Source organism: Schistocerca gregaria, chromosome 1, assembly GCF_023897955.1.
Source record: "Schistocerca gregaria isolate iqSchGreg1 chromosome 1, iqSchGreg1.2, whole genome shotgun sequence".
In the NCBI taxonomy this organism is placed as follows: domain Eukaryota; kingdom Metazoa; phylum Arthropoda; class Insecta; order Orthoptera; family Acrididae; genus Schistocerca; species Schistocerca gregaria.
In genome coordinates this window covers 684743285-684760637 of record NC_064920.1, presented here as the reverse complement: position 1 = coordinate 684760637, position 17353 = coordinate 684743285, and the positions used below count along the sequence as shown (strand labels likewise).

At 38.8% G+C, this 17353-nt stretch overlaps 1 protein-coding gene across 4 annotated transcripts in view; it reads right to left on the bottom strand.

Annotated features, from left to right (window-relative positions):
* The window catches only part of LOC126364314 (uncharacterized), a 570142-nt gene that overhangs the window by 118749 nt on the left and 434040 nt on the right, over positions 1-17353 (bottom strand). Inside the window, exon 6 of one of the 4 annotated variants that reach the window (XM_050008047.1) lies at positions 5195-5252. The exons of the other annotated variants lie outside the window; for them this stretch is intronic. Within the exon in view, the coding sequence (XP_049864004.1) occupies positions 5222-5252 (31 nt within the window). The 3' untranslated portion in view covers positions 5195-5221. Of the gene's footprint in view, positions 1-5194; positions 5253-17353 lie in introns of those variants that run through there. 4 annotated transcript variants of the gene reach the window in all.

Below are 17353 nucleotides of genomic sequence, written 5' to 3'. Positions count from 1 at the left end.
TTATTTCCTTATTTGAGGTTGCTCTTCCAATGTTAATAGCACTCGTCATACTTTCTCACCTAAAGCTACATTTCTGTGGCCTAATTTAGGTATTGGTTTTGCCCATTCATCTAGTTCCACCTTTTCAAACATAAGTTCAGCCAATGTGTATCCTGTTGATGTGTGCGGTAGGTGATTTATTATATGCTGAAATGGACCCAGGTATTCTATCCATTCCTTTTGGTTCTGTGGTCTAGGTAAATTTATTAAATTCACAAAAGCATTGTTCACTGGGTCTTGCTTCTGGGTGGACCTTGGATACTAAAATATGATGTATGTTTTGTTATATCAAAAATGATTTCCATTGGTAACTTGTAAAATTTGATGCATTATCAGTTAGTACTGCATGGGGTTTTCCCAACATGTGGTATGTAGTCTTCCAGGATCTGCCTTATAATTGGTCGAAACCTAACTCTTTTGACTGCGTATAGCTGGAGATACTTACTAAAAATGTCATACAGGGCTACGATGTATTTGACCCGCCGCGGGCTGGGGGATAAGGTCCTGCAGCATCAATAGATACGAGATCCCTCGGTTGCTTTGGTATTATTGGGTGTAGTATGTTAAGGCATGTCCTATTCTGATGCTTGACCTTTTGACAAACTGCACAGCATCTGATAACTTGCTCTATACATCGCCTCATTTTAGGAAAACAACAACATGAGAAAGTTTGACAGCATACTTTAGCACTCAATAGTGTCCCCATGTGCAGTGCATGTGTTGCATTAAGTAGTCCACATATCCCTGAGGTATGCACACACACCACTTATCCATTCGTCAATCTCTTCTATGGAAAAGGACACTGTTATGTATAATGTAATACTGCTCTAAATGTTCATGTGTTCTAAACTGTAAATTTTTTATTACCTTGCTCCATCTCAGGTCTTCTTCCTGCAAGCATTGCATGTTTTTACACATTTTGATATAATATGGTTTAAAAGCTCCATCATTTTTTTAAAATGTCTTGAAATCCATTGTTTGTTCTCCTAACTGGTGGAAATTGGTGAGGCCCTGGGGTAATCGTGATAGTGCATCTGCCAAAACATTTTGTTCCCCTTTTGTGTACACTACTTCAAAGCAAGCTCTCAAACATAGATACACCACCTTGCTGTTCTCTTATGTAACAACTTACACGTAAGAAGAAAGGACAAAGCTTGATGATCACAGCAAACATTGGTATGTTTTCCCCAAAGGTAAGATTGAAATTTATGAAACACCCAAACTACCACTAATGCTTCTAAATCAGTTACAGAATATGATCTTTCACATTCCATGAGGGTTCTATGAGCAAAACTGATTATAATGACTTCTTATTTATCATCCTTTGTTATTATTTGAAACAGACATGCACCAAGCCCCTGATAACAAGAATCAGTGCTCAAACAGAAGTCCAACTCCATTTCTGGGTGTTTAAGGAGAGGTGCATTAATCAGCACCTGCTTAATCTGTTGAAAATCATTTTTTATTCTTTAGTTCACTACCAACTATGGTTTTTAAACAGTAAACTTAATAGTGAACTACTGTTCAACAAATGTTGTGGCAGAAATTTCCTGGAAAACAAGGCCAGTCAAAGAAAATGTTTTAATTGTTTCTTTGTGTAGGGTGTTGGGAAATTGTGTATCATATCTAGTTTACTGGGCTCAGGTAGAATTCCTACTGGTGAAATGATATGCCCTAAGAATTTTATTTTCTCTTTTCTGAATTCAGACTTTAACTGTGACATCGTATTCATCAAATTTTTGATGTTCATTCCATATTTGGGTTGCAATTAATAGCTCATCAATGTAGTGTGTAACTTGGCTAATCAATTCTGGTCCAAGTACTCTGTCTAATGCTTCAATAAATACACCAGTGCTCATGTTTATTCCGAAAGGTAGCACCCCAAACTGTTAGCTCCTTCCAGCAGTTATGAAAGCTGTGTATTTTATACTCTCTTCATGTAAAAATATTTTCCAGTATGAAGCCTTCAAATTGAGGAATGTTAAGTACTTAATGTCATGAAACTTTAATAACCACTCTTCTAAATTCTCTGGCCTTGCTCTTATAGGAATGATGATTTTGTTTATTTTCCTTGCATCTAATACCAACTGCACCATTCTATCAGTTTTACCAACTGTGAGAATTAGACTACAGTAAGGGGAGTGTGATGTTTCAATAATCTTCCATCTAATCATGTGCTCTATTTCTTGTCTTACTGCCTCTTTCTTTGCCCAAGGAATGCCATATGCCATTCGACAATAGGTTTCATGTGGGTAAACTTCTATTTTTTATTCATATCCCTTAATAACACTGGGTTGTTAAAAAAAAATGCTCTGATACTTAAAGAAAAATTTTATAAGTTCACTTCGCTGTTCATTGTTAAGACAAGTGGATTTACTTATTTTACTGTCTACTGTTTGCTCATGGAGGATCTCCCTGCCCACATCATCAAGTTCCATGTCATTTGCCATTAAGATTTCAGAGTAGATAAGTTCAACATTAATCTCAGGTGTCTGCCTACTCTGATTTGTCATTGTAGTTCTTGTTAAGTCTACTGTCAGTTTGTGCCCTCCTATGTGAAATTGACATTCACCACTGTTGATGTTTATTTTTACCCCACATCTTCTGAACACTTCCTTACCAAGTATACAGTTCACATAAGTTTGTCTACCAACAAGAAAGTACACTGCAAAATTACACTGCATATGCTGATGGGTATGCTAGCCTGTAATTTCATAACTTTGGATTTACTCCCCATCACCATTACGATCTGACAGTTCTCCACTGGTAGCATGGCACACTTACTTCCCGCACTATCTTTTTAAACTAGTTGGCTGACATCAGGCTTGTTAACGTGCCAGTATCCAAAACAAGTAGTATATCTATGTTTCCCACCTTTATCTTTATTGTTGCTTGAATAATTTCACTTACCTTGTGTATTGTTTCTTTCTCTTCAGTGAACAAATCTTCTTTCATTTCTGCCTCCTCATCATACCTTAAAAGTAGATTATGGATATGCTGTACATGCAAGTTTGTTTCAGTGTCATTTTACTCTTTTCTATTTTTGTTCATGTTAGTGTTTATGTTGCTAATATTGTATCTTGGCACAATGACAGTTCATTGCCTCCTTCCTCTAGTCATGCTCGATTATTATTATTTCCTGGGGGCGGTAAAAGTATTGTTTCATTTTCTGCCATCACTTCTACTATGTTCACCTTATGCTTGCATGCTCACCAGTTTGTGTCTTGGTTGTTTCAGTTTGACTGTACAGGCTGCCGGTTCTCTCTTGGATCCCTGTGTTTCATATTCCAATCCTGGTAATTTGCATTTCCTTGTCACCTAGTATCAAAGTTTTCTCTTGAATTTCTCCTATCTCAGCCTTGCCATAAGTATTGGTCTGATATTTATTTTCATACCTTCAGTCACCCTGTGGCTGATAGGTAAACCGATTGTATGGATTTCCGTTGTGGTGCTGCAGTGCGTAAGGATGCCGTTCATTCATACAAACATGACCATTATAGTTTACAAAGCCATTGCTGTTACTGTAGTTCTTCCTCCCACTTGGGTGGTGTTCATTACCATTATGGTAACTTAGGCATGACTTGCCCATCATCATGAATTAGATCTATTGAGTCAAGCACTGAGAGAAAATACTCAACATTCTATTCGGGAATGGTTACTAATTTTTCCCTAACAATTGTGGGCAACTTGTTCTTTATGATTTTCAGTAAATCAACATGAGATATCAGATTATTCCAGTTGTAGGTCTTGTTTAGATATGTTTCAAAATAGTTTGTTAGCCCCTTGAATTTTGGATGATATGATAATGGGTTAAGTACCTCTCGTCTTAATCTCTCCTGGATAGCTGTTGACCAGTATTTATCTAAAAATGCATTCTCAAATTGCTCATATGTCTTGCAGAGTTCTGACATTTCTGTAACTCACAAAAGGGCATCACCTCCTGTGTGCCCTACCACATATTTTATCTTTTGGGCTTCTGTCCAAGTCCTAGGCAGTACATTCCTAAAGGCTCAGACAAACACTACTGGGTGCATTTGCTTTGTTTCATTTAAAAAGACAGGAAACTGTAAATGTTTCATTAAACTCCTGTCCATTAGTAATGCTGTCCAGCAGGATGGAACAGCATTTACATCCTGTGATTACATATGTATCTCATAAAAGATTTGCCCATTGCTCGCAACACGTGTCGGTATGCAGTCACGTGGCATGGTTTGGGTATTGTTGACCATGTCACTGATTTCTCTCACTGGTGGTCGGCTGTTTATAGCTCCGCTCACTGCCCCCAGCAATGATATTACCATACTTTGTTAACCATTTCGTCCATTAATTTTGTTCTATCTGCTTGATATCATGTTCTGCGCGTTTTAAAATTTCTTCTTCCTTGTCCCCTATCACTTCCTTCACCGCTTCCACGTGAGTATGCTGTTCACATATGCATTTTCAGCAAACTTCTTATTTTCATCTTTTATATTATCCTTTCTGTTTCATAATGTTGCACAAAGTCTGAGTTGATTCTTTTATGTTCTAACTTAAATAATCCTATCTACACTGTGATTTTCTCTACATTTTCTGGTAAGCCATCACAGAATGAATGCAGCGTCACTACTTCTGATTGTACATTATCTGTGTCAACCTGCATATTCTTTTGCATTACCTGTAAATTATGCGCAGTTTCTCTGTTCTGGATAGCTCCTGTCCATATGTGCATGTGAGTGTTTCAAATTTTTCTTCCACTGTTCCTTTTAATTTCTCACTCATACCGTGATCTAAAGTTTGTACTTGTTCATTAATTTTCCTATCCATTTCCATGGAGATTTGCAAAATCTGCTGTGTGAGCTTCATACCCAGATATTTTACCTCATCTGAAATGTGTGTCATGTTCGTATTTACCTACCCACTCTGAGATTTTACTGTGGTGATGTCTGCTTTCATGTTAGATATGTCATTCTCTCTACTTGATTGCAATTACATTAACCTCTGAAGCTTTAGGTTCTGGATTTTAGGAAATAGGTGCTTGGATTTTCTAATAGTCTACTAGGAACACATTTTCTACATGCATTGTGCAGTCCTACCTTATTGATGTCTTGTAACTAGTACATCCCTCTACTGTACTTTTAGTTGTCCACTCTTGGTATTGTTGTCTTCTTCCTTCTAATTTATTTATTATTTCTGTTTTTTTCAGTTAGTATTTTTCCAGTGTTACATCATCATCTCTGTCATGTCACCAGAGTACATGGAAGATAAAGAAATTATTAATATTCATGTATATTAATTGTCTTAACAATACTAGTACTCACAGTTGTGCCGACTATGTATCGAGCCTGTCACTTGTCGCCACTTTATAATATAATAAAAAATATACATAATAAATGTTTAGATATATGGAAAAAATGAGATTTATTTTTCAGCACTTGGACAAGCACAATAAGCTGGCATATGCTTGTAAATGAGTCCATATTAGTTCTTCATGGATGAAATAGTCTTTTTCTTGCTGTAGATTTATGCTTACCAATTAATAATACTACATATGATTGCCATATCCACCTACAAAATCTTGACCATGTCCATCATTCCTTTTGTAATCAGGTCTTCGTAGTAGCTCTGAAGTACACAGGTGGGTTTCTTGAATTCTTCTACATTACAGTACTGCTTGGAATAATAACTGAATATGACTGTATTATTTCTTCTACACACATAAAAAAATACAGACTTTTTTACATATTCTCTCAACCCAAAATGCCCACCACTGATAATGCTCTAAAATAATGTGCATCTACCTTTGTTCATTATCAGTGTGTGAGTCCTTCCTCTTACCAAGGAACAGGAAAAGCATCTTTTTTTTTTAACATTTGAAAATCAAAAATACATGACAGTAGATGCTGGCTCTATGCTGGGCTACCTTTTCACCTTTTCTCTTTGCCCTTAAAGAAAATGAAAACATAAAAGCAAGAAAAGCAAAAGGTCATCACACAAGGACAGGTGTTCCAGAGAGAGTAATGACCCACTTGAAGCATTAAGCAGTGCAGTTGCACTATATCCCAGTCAGCCATTTATTCTATCACAAATTATCCCATAGACAACTGCCTCAGTGTGAGATTATGTTGCTAGTTCATAATCGGGCTCATTTTTTTCCATGGATTGTAAACTTTTTCTTGCCTAGTTAACTTTGTATTTTATATTACTGTTGCTTACTTGGATGTTTGACAACACAATTTTTCGCTGTTTTACCTGAAGGAATAATGAAAGAATGGATAAGGGGTGGAGTTGTGAAACAACAATGGAACTCTACAAAATCATTTTATTTTTGGTTGATGCACATTATATACAGACGCACCTGCTCAAGGGTTAAATAAAACAACGTTTATTAACAGTCTACATCTTTATTCTCCATATCTATATATTTATTTATCAACATAATCATCATGGCTACAAACATATTTCTCCCAATAAGAGATCTGTTTCTTACTACTGTTACTGTACAATATTTGACTTTGTTGAAAGAGTCACAACCTCACACCACTACTTGCACCATTTCATCACTATCAAAGTGAAGCCTTTGAAGATGTTGTTTAGGCTTTTGAAATAGATCAAAATCAGATGGGGCCCTGTTGAGACTTTATGGAGGATGATCAGTGACAGTCAATCCAAGACTCAGATTATTGCAGATGTCACAGCCCTCGTGTGTGGTCTCACAATGTCATATTGAAGGAGAGTGTGTGCTCCATGTGTTGATGAAATCTTTGATTTTTAAAATCAATTACAGTACACTGTTCCTCACACATCAACATAGTTACCTTACATACTACAATGTTACACACTACAATTTGCAGCCCTCTAGTGGCAGAAATTTGCAGCTTGTATCAGTGAAGCAGGAATGTTGACTGAGGAAACTACATGCCATGTAGTAGCTCATTTGATATTAAGAATAGTATAAAAACTTCAGAGGCATCACTTTTCAGCAGTCCCTCTTATGTACAAACAGTATTGACTTGTGGCAGTGAGACACAGTTTTTCAAAGTTAATCTGGGAAATAGTGGAGAGATTCATGCTGTGAATGTTAAGAGAGACAGAAAAATAACATGTTTTTTTTTAGTATTTACTGAAGTTATCAATTTGAAAAAGCTGTTCCCTGTGACTGTTTAAATACATCTTACATGAAAGGCAGTCGTAGCAATTTTTCACTTTTTCCACTTGAATGAAATGATAATAGTTAAACATTACTTAACATGCTACATACATCAGAAACAGTCCTACAGACTAAGAATGACATAACTGAAACCAAGATAATAGACATGTGTATAAAATAACTGCATGAGAAACAATTGAATGACCCCAGGGGGATCAATATTGATATGCAAGCACTGAACGATTGCTTCACATATGCAGGTTTACATATAGAAGTGGAGGAATTTCTGACAGTCACATATGATTAGTTGCTTGGAATTAGGAGCTACTAGTCATGTGTCCTGAAAGAGCAAGAAATGGATGATTATTGAAGAAGTTTGAGGATGAGAAGCAGACACCATTACTCATTACATCTGGATGGAAAACTCTGCCATTCATAGAAAATTAGAAAATGTGTAATGAAAGTTCACAAAGCAAACCACCGGGAGATGGTATAGCTTATCAATTAATGAAACACTTTACTCCATACAGCAGATACTATCAGCCCACTGCTGCAGAAAATGAAATTTAAAAATTTATTTGAACCACACTACAGTAACAGTTAATACAATCTACAGTTATCTATTGAGCATAGTGATGATCAATGAACTGTGTAAGTAATCTTCTTCATAAACATTACCATCCCAAAACCCATAACTTGCAAACTACCTGAAATGAGAATATGATCAAATACAGGAATCTATATTCTGTGTGGAAAAAGAAGTCTGTACTCGTCACCCACTGTGGTAATATCAGATAATGACATCATGCCAAAATTGACTGGGAAGTCTGTGCAGGACATAAAACTATCATTCACTCTGCTGGAAACTGCAGAACACAGTTGTACTGAATACTTACAGAATAGTTTGTCATGTTCTTGAAGAATATAGTAAATTTAGCAAAAACTTGTTATTGAAACCATTATTATTAAATTAATACCATGTAATAATGAGAGCCAGTTATAATAATAAAACAATCAGAAACAAAAATAAAATATGGTGGGACCAATTCCTGTAATTATTACTCCAAATATATTTTGTACATAAGCCCTCACCATTTCTAAAACTAATACTAAACTGAAACTCTATGACGCATCTGTCTTGGACTGGCCCATGTAAAACTATAGTCACTGTATGGATACTACCTGGAATGGGATTTTTATTTTCTAAATGAAGCCTAATGGTTCTGTGGGATTTTGAAACATTTGGGAGTTGGTAACACTCAAGCAGTCACACCCCATGTGGATTGACAGTGTTAAGTTTTATGATTGACAGTATGGTTATACTAACAAAATCTAATTACAAACAATGATACAAGATATAAAAAGAAAAATGGAAACAAGGGTTAAATATATTCAGAAATGATAACTCAGCAATAATAATAGCTTGGTAACACTCAAGCTGTCATACCCCATGTGGGTTCTCAGCTGTTAAGTTTTATGATTCACAGTATGGTTAAACTAACAACAGTAGTGTGGTAAATTTAATTTCAGACAATGATACAAGTTATAAAAGGAAAATGGAAGGAAGGGTTAAATATATTCAGCAACAATAATAGTGTTAAAAGATATATGAAAACATATATGAAGCAATCTGAGAAGTTTTTCAAAGCTTGAGATATTTGTATTCCTTTGTGTCTTTAGCCTCAGCATCTCCCTGAGGGAAATTTGGGTCAGGATTTATTAATGCATAGCAAAAATCCATGTCCATAGTGTTGTTGCCCCTAATACCAAAGTTTTGGGGGACATTGTAATACCTCAGGAACTAGTATACAGATTTTCCTACATCTACATCTACGTCTACATGACTACTCTGCAATTCACATTTAAGTGCTTGGCAGAGGGTTCATCGAACCACAATCATACTATCTCTCTACTATTCCACTCCCGAACAGCAAGCGGGAAAAACGAACACCTAAACCTTTCTGTTCGAGCTCTGATTTCTCTTATTTTATTTTGATGATTATTCCTACCTATGTAGGTTGGGCTCAACAAAATATTTTCGCATTCGGAAGAGAAAGTTTGTGACTGAACTTTCGTAAAAAGGTCTCGCCGCGACGAAAAACGTCTATGCTGTAATGACTTCCATCCCAACTCGTGTATCATATCTGCCACACTCTCTCCCCTATAACATGATAATACAAAACGAGCTGCCCTTTTTTGCACCCTTTCGATGTCCTCCGTCAATCTCACCTGGTAAGGGTCCCACACCGCGCAGCAATATTCTAACAGAGGACGAACGAGTGTAGTGTAAGCTGTCTCTTTAGTGGACTTGTTGCATCTTCTAAGTGTCCTGCCAATGAAACGCAACCTTTGGCTCGCCTTCCCGACAATATTATCTATGTGGTCCTTCCAACTGAAGTTGTTCGTAATTTTAACACCCAGGTACTTAGTTGAATTGACAGCCTTGAGAATTGTACTATTTATTGAGTAATCAAATTCCAACGGATTTCTTTTGGAACTCATGTGGATCATCTCACACTTTTCGTTATTTAGCGTCAACTGCCACCTGACACACCATACAGCAATCTTTTCTAAATCGCTTTGCAACTGATACTGGTCTTCGGATGACCTTACTAGACGGTAAGTTACAGCATCATCTGCGAACAGTCTAAGAGAACTGCTCAGATTGTCACCCAGGTCATTTATATAGATCAGGAACAGTAGAGGTCCCAGGACGCTTCCCTGGGGAACACCTGATATCACTTCAGTTTTACTCGATGATTTGCCGTCTATTACTACGAATTGCGACCTTCCTGACAGGAAATCACGAATCCAGTCGCACAACTGAGACGATACCCCATAGCTCCGCAGCTTGATTAGAAGTCGCTTATGAGGAACGGTGTCAAAAGCTTTCCGGAAATCTAGAAATACGGAATCAACTTGAGATCCCCTGTCGATAGCGGCCATTACTTCGTGTGAATAAAGAGCTAGCTGCGTTGCACAAGAGTGATGTTTTCTGAAGCCATGCTGATTACGTGTCAATACATCGTTCCCTTCGAGGTGATTCATAATGTTTGGATACAGTATATGCTCCAAAAGCCTACTGCAAACCGCAGTCTTCCCTGGTGAAGGAATTTTGGAAAACTGCATTCAATAACTCCGCTTTAGCGGCACAGTCATCGATAACAGTACCATCGGCACTGCGCACCGAAGGTATTGACTGCGTCTTGCCGCTTGTGTACTTTACATATGACCAGAATTTCTTCGGATTTTCTACCAAATTTCGAGACAATGTTTTGTTGTGGAACCTATTAAAGACATCTCGCATCAAAGTACGTGCCAAATTTCACGCGTCTGTAAATTTTAGCCCATCTTCGGGATTTCGCGTTCTTCTGAACTTCGCATGCTTTTTCCGTTGCCTCTGCAACAGCGTTCGGACCTTTTTTGTGTACCACGGAGGATCTGTTCCATCTCTTTCCAATTTATGAGGTATGAATATCTCAATTGCTGTTGCTACTATATCTTTGAATTTGAGCCACATCTCGTCTACATTCGCATAGTCAGTTCGGAAGGAATGGAAGTTTTCTTTTAGGAAGGCTTCTAGTGGCACTTTATCCACTTTTTTAAATAAAATTATTTTGCGTTTGTTTCTGATGGATTTGGAAGAAATGGTATTGAGCCTAGCTACAGTGACCTTGTGATCACTAATCCCTGTATCAGTCATGATGCTCTCTATCAGCTCTGGATTGTTTGTGGCTGAGAGGTCAAGTGTGTTTTCGCAACCATTTACAATTTGCGTGGGTTCGTGGACTAACTGCTCGAAATAATTTTCGGAGAAAGCATTTAGGACAATCTCGGAAGACGTTTTCTGCCTACCACCGGTTTTGAACAAGTATTTTTGCCAACATACCGAGGGTAGGTTGAAGTCCCCACCAACTCTAACCGTATGAGTGGGGTATTTATTTGTTATGAGACTCAAACTTTCTCTGAACTGTTCCGCAACTGTTTCATTGGAGTCTGGGGGTCAATAGAAGGAGCCAATTATTAACTTAATTTGGCTGTTAAGTATAACCTCCACCCATACCAATTCGCACAGAGTATCTACTTCGACTTCACTACAAGATAAACCACTACTGACAGACACAAACACTCCACCACCAATTCTGCCTACTCTATCTTTCCTGAACACCGTCTGAGACTTCGTAAAAATTTCTGCAGAATTTATTTCAGGCTTTAGCCAGCTTTCTGTACCTATAACGATATCAGATTCTGTGCTTTCTATTAGCGCTTGAAGCTCAGGGACTTTTCCAGCGCAACTACAACAGTTTACAACTATAATTCCGACTGTTCCTTGATCCAAGCACGTCCTGTAATTGCCAGGCACCCTTTGACATTGCAGCCCATCCCGCACTTTCCCGAGGCCTTCTAACCTAAAAAACTGCGCAGTCCATGCCACACAGCCTCCGCTACCCGTGTAGCGGCCAGCTGAGTGTAGTGAACTCCTGACCTATTCAGCGGAACCCGAAACCCCACCACCCTATGGCGCAAGTCAAGGAATCTGCAGCCAATACGGTCGCAAAACCATCTGAGCCTCTGATTCAGACCCTCCACCCGGCTCTGCACCAAAGGTCCGCAGTCGGTTCTGTCAACGATGCTGCAGATGGTGAGCTCTGCCTTCATCTCGTAAGCAAGACCGGCAGCCTTCACCAAATCAGATAGCTGCTGGAATCCAGAGAGAATTTCCTCAGATCCAAAGCAACACACGTCATTAGTGCCGACATGTGCCACCACCTGCAGCTGGCTGCACACTGTGCTCTTCATGGCATCCGGAAGGACCCTTTCCACATCAGGAATGACTCCTCCCGGAATGCACACGGAGTGCACACTGGATTTCTTCCCCTCCTTAGCCGCCGTATCCCTAAGGGGCCCCATTACGCGCCTAACATTGGAGCTCCCAACTACCAGTAAGCCCACCCTCTGCGATTGCCTGGACCTTGAAGGCTGAGAATGATCCTCTGAAACAGGGCAGGCAGCTGCATCTGGCTCAGCCAGAGACAGTGCCTGAAACCGGTTTGTCAGACGCACCGAGGAGGCTTTCTGATCAGCCTCCGAGGACGCCTTTCGCTGCCTGCCACGCCTTGGAACGACCTCCCAATCAACCACAGGCAAGGGCTCAGCCCCACTGCGGGCAGCAACCGGGGCAACCACAGCGGCAGACCGATCTGGGGACAGACGGGACGAGGTTGACATCCCCGTGATACCCAAGTCCGGCTCCCCACAGTGGTGCCCATTGGCAACAGCCTCAAGATGCGCGACCGAAGTCAGCGCCGATTGCAGCTGTGAGCGAAGGGATGCCAAGTTAGCCCTCATCCGAACACAGCAATCGCAGTCCCTGTCCATTCTGATCGATGTTGAACAACAGTTACCGAAACACGAGTCCGTGCCTAGATAACTCAAGCGAAACACACAAAGAATGTATCAACTAACCTGTACAAATGCCTAGCGACTGCGCTACAATCTGCTGAATTTATGATTACAGTAACTAAAACTCGAAATTGCACCTCCTATACGAAACTCACACGCAATTTAAATAAGAATCTACGAAGTAAACACTAAAGCGCGATGCTACAACTGTCAAATACTATAATACGCCCGAAATATATGAATTAAACAATGCAAGTACCCAAAAACACGCAAAGAAATTAATTAAGCTATCTAACAAACAAGTAAGCTAGGGTTATACGACTTGCTGCTGCAGCTGCTTATCCAATGGCGGCAGGGAGCAAACATATCTGACTGTCTTTTTCTGATTATATTCAGATAGGAAAAATGTAATCTATATCCCATTGTGAAATAATCATGTCTTTACTTTGATTCTTATACTGCAGTTTCTTTCTTTTGTGAATGTCAACAATCTCTAACTACAGTTGCCTGTGTCTTTATTTTCACAGACCCTGTATCATGTAATCATACCACAGGACTTAACTTTTGTTGGTAATTTGGTCTACAGTGATCTACTTGACCTTCTCTGGGCCTCTTTTAATAACCAATAGCATGCAGCTCTGCAATAAAAAATTACATGAACAGGATTGAAAGAATAACAATACTATACTATGTTTCATGAGATGAGAAATAACTGAGACAGTGACATAATGGAAGGTAGTTAGATGGAAACAGAAAACACTGGGGTGAGAGATGGAAGACTGAAGTACAGGAAAACCTCCAAGGAGAGTTTAGCCAGGACTATATGCCAAATTGCTGCTAATACTAATAATGATCCATTTAGACACAGTATATAGAGTGTAAGAGGTTTATCCTGTCAAGTCAGAGGCAGCACCACCTGTCAATGCTGCCATTATTCACCAGCACTGTTGTAATTTCTAAACTGGATTGTGTGTGGGCATGACTACCAACCAGCTGTCCACCTGAATGAGTGGCCACTGACAGACTGTGAGTAAGAGAAGAATTGACTACTAAGTTGTGGAGCACACTGCTGAGTACAATATGCTCAATATCAATGGCTGCTTTACAATCCATCCAATGTGGATCTTTGCACAACATGTTCTTTTCTCAGCTACATAGATGGGAGCTATCTTTAAACTCAACCTTTATTTCTGTGTTAGAGATAATAGGCAACAGTGTCACATAGTAGCACAGATATCACAAGCTATGACACTGCATTATGTGCTAAATGTATGTACAGTGTGCAATAATTTTCTGATAAGAGGAGAAGAAACTGATTTGGAAATTTATTCACAAATGCTGACACAAAATCTTAAAATCATAACTCTGGACGCATGATACTGAAAACTATTAAATATATCAACAACAGAAAAATTTAGGTGGTTGTAAACAGAAGCATAAATAGTAATGCTGCATGCCAAGACAAATCCCAAGATTTCAAATACTGAAGTGTCACTCTAAGTTTACTTGAACCAGAATTGTGTCTTTAACAGCAGGTGCACCATTCTTCATAACATGAGCGGTGCATGGCAAATTTTATGTTACCAAGGTAGACTTGTATGAGCAAAATCACAGTTTAATCCTAATTTTATTAAACAATGATAAAATAAACTTACATTACATGAAATATATCAATGTTTAAGTAAATATTAATAAAATAAACTTTTCATTATATTGTTGCCACATACCAGTGTTATCCTGCAGGTTAATGGCCTCCTCAAAGCGTTAAACAACAGGGTTGCATCTGATCCCTGCCACCCCCGTATTTGATTACTAATTACCTTGTAGATAACTGCCTCGTTGTGGGATTGTGCTGCTAGCTCAGAAACTGGGTAATTTTCTTGCGTGGATTGTAAATATTTTGTCACCTAACTTACTGTTTATTTACATCACTGTTACTCATTTGTACATATGACAGTGCTACTTATTACTGTGTTAGGTGAAGCAATAATGAAGGAATAGGTACTGGCTTGCAATTGTAAAACAACAGTGAAATGGTACAAAACAATCTTATTTGTGATTGGTGCACTTTATACACAGACATTCCTGTTCTAGTGTTAATGTGAGCATTCAGTTTTTTTAATAGAGTTTGAATCACACTTCAAATAAGCATTTGTTATCTGAAAGTGTTAGTGGAAACAGCAACATCAATGACTAGTGAGAGCAGTTCTGTGGACTCTCTCTGACCTTTGAGTGAGGTCTGCGATCTTGTCATGTCTGGATAATGTGTGTATACTTGCAACAGTAAAATTATTATTACTCTACACACAAGCTGTGTGTCATGTATTCTATGCCTGATTGTATCCTAGTTTCTGTAAGGCTGACCCACGATGCTTACTAGCGCCATTCTTGATGCTTACAGTGGATATTCAAGCGTTTCCATGGACTGACAATGCAGGGTTTCACCCTACATCAGCGCCCTGGAAATGGCTCTTCTGGACATGGAATATCTAATTGACACGTTTAGCGCTCCACAACTACATACTTGACACTCTCCATGGAACAAATAAACAGGTACAGAATGTCAGTTCAGTGCTAGACAGTTCTATACTACCTGATTAGTTGGGATGTGCTCACAAAATGATGCCTGTGCCATGACTGTGATGCACTTGTTCAATCAAGTTCTCCAGTAACATGCTCCTCAGTCCACTGAACTGTGCTCAGACATTTTTTCCCACCCTGCTATTCTATACACTTGATAATGTGTAACCAACAGCACCAAAAGTGGCAGCCAACTTGCTTCACACAACCTCACTTCACAGCAGCAGTAATCAAAAATTGCATGAATTCAGCAGATCATCACCAATCATAACACACTTGCCTCCATGCCATTCCCATCTGACTTCACTTGAAATCTGATGACAAAGTTGGCACCTCCTTTTCCTTGGTAGTTACCTGTGATGACATGCCCTGACCAGCTGCAAGCAAGACAATGTGATTCATCCCAAGCATTGCCGACTGGAAATATGTCACTTCTCCACAGCAGCAGTCAGCCTGTCACATGGTGGACACTGATTCTCTATATGCATATACCTATCTGCATTGATTCCACCTGAGATTCAGCCTCTCTGCATCGAAGTTCCAGTGGCCTTGCATGCTCTGCCAATGAGATGTCCAGTCCACACTAAACTGTAGAGGCAACTCAACACGTCCACCTACTAAATGCAACAGCATGGCTACTGATACACATGATAAACAATAACCATGGTGACATTGTACTGCAGTGCTTACATCATCTAGAGAACTACATTGCAGCATTAGTCAAGTTACTTCCACTGTGGGAAGGTTATATTGCAACAATAAGTGAAATGTTTAACCTCTGAGACAAGGATCCAACTTTTTGAAGTGGTTCAGCTGTGCCTGGTCCCTACTCAGCCACAGCATGGTTGGTTAGCCACATCTGTGCAACTACAACAAGTTGTAGAAGTGGGGACGTCTCTGTGGGGAGAGAAACATTGCTGACCAGTGATGGTAACTCTCTCTGACTGCTAAGTATGTGTTTTGACTTTGTTGTGACTAAATCATTATCATCCTATCTATAGGTTACTTATCATGTGTTCCACACCCATTCATATCTGAGTTCCTTTAAGTTTCACATACAAGTCTTCTGATTTTTATACTTTGTGTGATTAGTGGTGATTCTGAAAAGCAAGATTACAAGCACTAATTTTTTCTGAATTTATTTGAACTTGTGCAGGTACACTTCAGGTAACCATCAGGACTGTCATTCAGCATTTGTGGTACTCTGAACACCTAAAGCACTAAAAGGAGAAAACACAATACACCGCATTTGCAAACCACTTCTTGCAACAGAATCACCACCATACTGAGATAAAATGTCAGTAAGCAGTAATAATAATTTGTAGACAGCTACTGGCCACCTACCACAACCCCAGAAAGATCCATACAGTAACTTTAAGCTTAAGATACACCATCCTTCTCACTTGAACAAATTACTTTCGAAGTTATAATTTACACCCAAAACATGTGATAAAGATTTTGACTACTTGTGGTTTCAAATTAACCTGCAGTTTCAATCCATAGATTCTGAACAATACTTCAGTTATGCTATTTTTCTCCTCAGGATGACACAAACTCACTCTTCCTCAAATGAAATTTATCAGTTTCTCACAGTCCATCTTTCATGTGTGACCAAAGAAAGCAAACTGGTTTGAATTTCATTAATTGTCAGCCAAATGTATAGATGGATGAGACTGGCTACAGTGTGACCACATTCATAGTGGAATACTGATTTGGAAAGATTAGTCGCATTTGACTGATGTCAGTCTCAGCTGAATCCATTTTTGTTGGTGCCACTGAGACTACAGTGTAAGGCATTTTTGGGAGCTACTGTTTTACTGAGAGTTAGGGATTTGAATGCTGTTATTCAGTGGCTGAGATATTAGTAGCTAATTTTCTTTTGTGCACAACACAAGACATTTAGAATTATTGATATAATTTGCATACAAATTGCTCTTTGTGCACTGCTAGTTATATGATCAATTTAATTTGTACTTTGTATGACTATATTGAAGCATTTCAAATTGTTGAAGATCTCATTTTATAGTTTTTGAATCTGTGTAGCCAGCTCTTGACTCTGTTACAGTTGCATATGCCTGTATTGAACTAAGTTTCAAACAAGGTTGGCAGATCTTCTGCTGTAGAGTCTTTGGAGAGACTAGTAAGGTTGATATTACACTACCAAATTTATTGGAAGTAATTGTTTTGACCAGTATATTGGACAAC